This window comes from Arvicola amphibius, chromosome 2 (genome assembly GCF_903992535.2).
Source record: "Arvicola amphibius chromosome 2, mArvAmp1.2, whole genome shotgun sequence".
Classification (NCBI taxonomy): Eukaryota; Metazoa; Chordata; class Mammalia; order Rodentia; family Cricetidae; genus Arvicola; species Arvicola amphibius.
Window position 1 is genome coordinate 32,202,609 of NC_052048.2, and position 6,106 is coordinate 32,208,714.

Consider the following 6,106-nt stretch of genomic DNA (forward strand, 5'->3'; position numbering starts at 1 on the left):
GTAACCAATACGGCGCCTTTGTTCCCTCTTGGTCTCTTGCTGAATATGCACCTACCCAGACTTGGGGCCCTACTTAGCAACCCTTCTCCCCTCCATCGAAAATTGCACCAAAGGCTGGTGAGATGGCTCATCAGGCAAATTTGCTTTCTGCCAAGCTTGATAACAAAATTCCATCACTGGGACCCACAAAGTGGAAGGGCTCCCCCTCAAATTGTCATCTGACCTACACACATACACACACACACACACACACCATGGCACATGCACATCTACACATACTAAATAAAATACAATTGCAACCAGAACTACACTCCCCTGGAGACAACAGTGCTGGTCCCCCAAGCCAGAATCTGCCCCTCTGAGTGGAGGCTTGTCCATGGTCAAGCTTGGAAGAAGCTTGCAGTGGTCTTGGTCCCTTGAGTCCTCCATCTTCCACCCTGCAGCCAGGAGGATTCTAAAAGGACATCAGCTGCTCCCAAGTCCTCCAAATCTACCTTTGTCCCTCTGGGCCTTCCTGCCTTGTATTCCAGTGTCCAACACACCAATGTGTGAACAAAAACACGCCTTTATTGATAAATAAGTTAGGATTAAACCTCGTGACAGGGAATAAAAACTCAGAGTGGCCATCTCCTCAAACCTGGTCCTAGTTCCCAGCCTCAGCCTTCTTGCTGGGAGCTTTGGATGAGGTCTTGGGGGGTAACCCAGGTTTTGGGGGGTTCTCAGGGGTCTTTGTTTTCCTGACCCTATGTGTGGGTTTTGCTTTGTTTCCCGGGTCCTGGGGAGGAGCAGGTGCTTTGGTCTTGTGTTCCATCTTAGACCCGTGAACAACTGTCTCAGTGTGGGCCATGGCTGCCATCTTCCTTTTGGCGAGGGAAGCAACATTACTCTGGACCTGTAAGAAAGCAATCCTAGCGGTGGGGAAATGGTTCGGCCAGTAGAGTGCTCCCCTCACAAGAACAAAGACTTGAGCTCCCCTCCTAGAACCCACAAACAAAGAAAGCCTGGGAAGACTTGAGACCCAGGGAGCAATAGACACCTACCTACCTGGCTGGCTGAGGGCTTTGATTTCTCACACACACCTTTGGTTTTCCCATGAGCATCTGCTTCTGGAAAAGGGAAGTAGTGAGGGGCAAAGGGTCTAGAGGATCTAGAGTTCCCAGCCTGCCTAGGTCCCCAGGTTATCACCTGGACAACTGAAGGCCATGTGACCTAGCCAGCTGTTTTACCTGAGTCTCGGGTCCCAGTTTGGACAAGATGCTGCCCCACACAACATGGGAGTACTGAAATTGGATCGCCTCCCCATACAGGGAGCAGACAGACCTGCTCTATCAGCTTTGTTGCCTACCTGCCAATGGTGGTACTTCTTATGTTGATTTATCATTTGCAGGAGGGTAGGTATGGTTGAGACAGGGTCTCATGCAGCCCAGGCTGATTTCAAACTTGATATAAACCTAAAGATGTAGCCTTGAACTTCCAGTCGTCCTGCCTCTACATCACCAAGTGCTAGGCTAAGGGTGTGGGCCAGCTTCCTTGATTGTCTTTAGCCCTCTCTCTGCCTTCCTGCTGGAAACCCCCTGCGGCGGCTCACAATCCTCAGGTGAGCCTAGACTCCCTTCTGTCATTCAGAACTTCCTTGGACTTCTGACTCTGCCGAGATAGACAACCGCCTGCAGTTCTTCAAAAGCCATACCTTCTTTTTGCACAGACGCCTCTAGGGTGCCTCCTCCAGGAAGCCTTTCCTGACCCCTCCTCAGGGCTGTGCTGGGCCCTGGAGTCTCTGGATTCCACCCGCCACAATCCAGGTCTAATACTCAAGGCCCATTCCCTGGAGAGGGAAGCTCCTCCCATCCTCCCCAGTGGCTGCTGACAACTCCTATCCCTGCCAACCATTCCCACTCTTACCTTGCCTGCTTCCACTGTGTTTGGCCTTCTGGCCTATCTTGTTGATGGTGGGAGGGGCCCATGTGGCTTTGTCTGGTTTTAGGGGGGCCTTCCTGACCTCTCCCAGCTTTGACTCGCGGGCTTTCTTAGGTGCCTTCTCCAAGGTGGCTGCTGGGCAGGGACAAGCCTTCTTCTGTCCTGGTTTTAGAGCCACTGTCTCCACCTTGGCCTGGTCCGTCTTCAGCTCCCTGGGTCTCTTGGGGTCTTTCTCCTTGGCATCTGCGGTTCTCCTTGGGGCTATTGAGGTACAGGTTCTCTTTCTCTTAGGCTTGGGAACTAGCTAAAGAGAGTGGGGGTGGGAGTAAGGACAGATGTTCTGGGTACCCCTGTACCCCACATAGGACAGCAAAGGAGCCATGTTCCCAACATCAGGATTAAGAAGGGGGTGGGATGGAAGGAGATACACGCACCTCTGTGGTCCTCCCAAATTTCCCCTGGTGTTAATCTACCCTCTCCCCGGAGTGCCCCACAGCTCACTTCCAAGTATCTGATGCTGCTCTCTGCCTCTCACCCTTGTAGCCCCAAGTCTCACTCTGCCTCGCCCCCTCTGCCCCTGCTCCCTGAAGCCCCATCTCTCCTTGATGTCTCTAAGAATACAGTCTGAGAAGAGAGATGGCTCAGCCTGTGCCACTGAGGTCCTGTTGAGCCACCTGTCCCCCATACTCCAACCAGTGTTGGGACTTCCTGAGGTAACCACATCCCAGGCACCACATGTGGTTAGGAGAGACCGTCCCATAGTCCCCTCTAGAAGCTATGGGTCAGTAGTTGTGGGCAGACAATAGGTAAGCAGTACTCAGACCGATACTATGCAGGCTCCCCAGACCACACAATATGGGCCTACAGAAGGGCTGTGGAGGTGTGGGCGGGGGGTGAGACGCAGCATGTGCTAAATCCCCGCACCAAGGCCACCGCCCCCCCTTGTCCGTAGCTCACTTTGAAACTGCCAGTGGCACCCTTGGCCTTGGAGTTGGCGGGCCTGGCGAGGAGGCCTCGACGCATGCCTGTGTCCAGGGCCTGCTTCAGCAGGTACTTGAAGCGGGTGGCGTCCACCGTTGGGTATTTGTGTTGTATATAGACTTTGATGGCAACGACGGACGTGCCCTGCCGCTTCTCTCGGGCCTGCAGAGCCTCCATCACCATGCGGAGCATTGTTGGGTTCCGTTTGCCTACTTGGGCTCTGCTGGAACTTGTAACTGTGGAATAGACAGCAGGGCATCACCCAGACTGCCCGCCCTCAACCCCAGTCAAGGCCTGACCATGGTGGGGCAAAGCACCAACTAAAAACTGGCTCCCTGTGTCACTGGCTGTCAGTCTGCAGGCCTTACACTGACCACTGGCCCTATGGGACTCACAAAGCTCCTCTTCTCTTGAAGAATATTCTCTTTGAAGAGGCGAAGCTGGGTAAGGTGAGCTGCCCATGGGTGGCTACACCTGCATATGGGTGCAGAGACGCAATCTGGAAGCTCAGCGAGGCTTGTGTGTTGACTTAGCTTACACACAAGTCACCCAAAGAAAAGGCACCAAGCACCCTGTTTAGACTCAGAAGGACTCAAAATAACCACCCTGGAAAAATTCAGGCATGGTGGGGACACACCTGTCATCCCAGGACTCCAGACACTGAGGTGAAAAGATTGGTAACCTTAAGCTGGCCTGGAAATATTAAACAAGGTGGTACCTCAAAAATAAGACACACACCAACACAAAATCCAACCGAACAAAGAAATAAAGCAACCAAATATTCATAAATGCTGGGAGAAGGGCAGCATTAAAGATGGTTCCAGTCTGGGTGTGCAGTCTGGGTGTGCTAACGGATTACGTGGTTGTTTTTACAGCGCTCATGTGCACACATGCCAGGCAGGCGCGGTAGCGCTGAGCTGCTCCTAGGCCCGACAGCACTTTCAGGAAGGTCCACGTCCTTTGGAAACCAACCCTGGACTGCTTCCAGCTGAAATGCTGGCACGTGTCTGAGATAGCCCGGTGGGTGGGCAAAAGCAGCCACAGCTGAGGCTGGCTGAGCGCGATGGGCACAGGGAGGGGCTCAGTCGCTCCCAGCCGTCTGCTAAGCAGGTATCAGCATCATCTGTGGGTCTTAGGCTCTGCAGATAGAGACCCTTGTGTCCACAGATGGAATGAGGGGGAAGTGAAACTGGGGAGAAAAGGGAAACTAATGAGAAGGGGGAGGGGAAGAGGATTTAGGGGACTATGCTCACACACAAAGCATATTTATTATATATATAATATATATATATACTTGCTTGAAAATGGCCTCATTTATGGGATAATATAAGTAAAATTAAAGGGAGCTAGCAAGCTGGCTCAGCAGGTAAAGGAGCTTTCTGCCAAGCCTGATGATCTGAGTCCAATCCCGGGAACGCACAGTGGAAGGCGAGAACCAGCGCCACAAAGCTGTCCTCTGACCTCCACATGCACACAAATAATTGGCGGAGGGGATCAAGACAGCCTCTCACTGTAGCTCTCGCTGGCCTGGAACTCACTAAGGAAGCCAGGCTGGTTTTGAACTCTGAGATCCACCTGCCTCTGCCTCCCAAGTGTGTACTATCATGCCCACCTCTCTCATTTTTAAAAAAGGTTTCAAAGAGACTTATTTTGGGAAAGAAAAGGCAGAAACAATCACATTCCTGGGAGTGGGACCCCCCCCAAAAGTGAAAATGTAAGTGAAGACTGGCGCACAAGGGTGAGGGGGCTGGGCCGCCATGGCAGAGAGACGCAGAGTGTGCGTGAGGCCCTGGGCTCTGTCCCTAGCCCACCAGCAGTGCGCACGAGCGTTTATTCTGACAGCCCAAACGTGGAAGCAACCCGAATGCCTGACCACACATGTATGCAGGTGCACTGGAGTACTACATGGCCATGAAGACAATGCACACGTGAGCTGCCACAGCAGGAAGTGCTTCTAAATATAAGCAAGCAAAAAGCCAGTCACAGGGCCGTGCGCAGGATGCCGCGAGCCCACAGACGCAGTGGAGTGAGGCTGGGGAGTGAGGTGCCAGGAGCGACCGCTCGGCTTTTCTCTTAGGAAATGACTGAAGTCTAAAACAGGATGTGGCAGTGGCCACACATGATGGCATACTGAAGGTCGCTGCGTGTTGAACATGGGGGAGCCATGCAGTTCTTTTGGAAAAGCTGCAAGGGAGTGGAGGGCTTGGGAGAGAAGTGGGCCGGTGGGGGGGTGGGGTGGGGAAGAGAAGTGTGTGTGGGGGGGAAACGGACCCACAGCCGCAAGTACCTGATTAAACTCAGAAATGACGCTATAAAATGATCCATTGCAAAATTCAGACTCAAAAGAAAGGTTTTGTTTGTTGTTTTTTCAAGACAGGGTTTCTTCTCTGTAGCTTGGAGACTGTCCTGGAACTAACTCTTGTAGACCCAGCTGGCCTTGAACTCAGAGATCTGCCTCCCTCTGCCTCCGAGTGCTAGGATTAAAGGCGTGCGCCACCACCCACCCGGTGAAAGAGAAGTTTTCTAAGTAGAAAGAAAAAGCCAGAAGAAACTCCAAGCCGTCAGAGACTCCTCCTATAGCAGGGCCCACTGGCAGCCATAAACCAGGAGTCTTCATCCAGAGTCCCAAACCAGGAGATGGGGTCATCCACCATGCCCCCAGGACCATCCCCCATGACTGGGTCCCCCCATCTGTGCTGGTGGGAAACTGGTCTCTACAGCTGTGTGCGCCTTCCCAGCTCTTGTCACTGGGCTTCCAGGGAACCTTAACTAAATGGAAAGAATTCCACCTCCCTGCTTACCTGGTTGTCAGTCCTGGGGAGCTCAGATGACCCAGGGGTGGTGGATGTGTCCCTGGATGGAGAAGAGGAGAAAAGAAGCACTGGAGACACTTCCTGGAGCCATGGCACAGGCAGCGGCAGGCCTGATGCTCACTCACAGACCAGCCTCCAGACCTCTCGCCTTAAATACCTCTCACCAATTGCCAACAGGCTCACCACCTGGGCAGGTGGAAGCCAATCTGGCCTGGAGAGAAAGGCTCTCTCTCCAAACAGAGCGCCCTGCCTCAGCCCTGTGGGTCTGAGGAAAATAAGGAGCCAGAGTCACTGGATCAGTGAGTGGAAGGACGCCTGAGTTGTGGGGGTGCCCTAAAGGACCCCTAATCCCACCAAGTAGGCAGAGGGCTGTTGGCCTGTTCCCAAACAACTGC

At 53.2% G+C, this 6,106-nt stretch overlaps 1 protein-coding gene across 1 annotated transcript; it reads right to left on the minus strand.

Annotated features, from left to right (window-relative positions):
- Positions 1–643: 643 nt before the first annotated feature.
- LOC119807138 (histone H1.8) lies at positions 644–5,802 on the minus strand. Its single transcript, XM_042054525.1, is given in 7 exon segments — positions 644–892; positions 1,045–1,106; positions 1,903–2,221; positions 2,875–3,134; positions 3,501–3,591; positions 5,700–5,771; positions 5,773–5,802. Coding segments are annotated over 7 exon segments (1,083 nt in total).
- Positions 5,803–6,106: the final 304 nt, after the last annotated feature.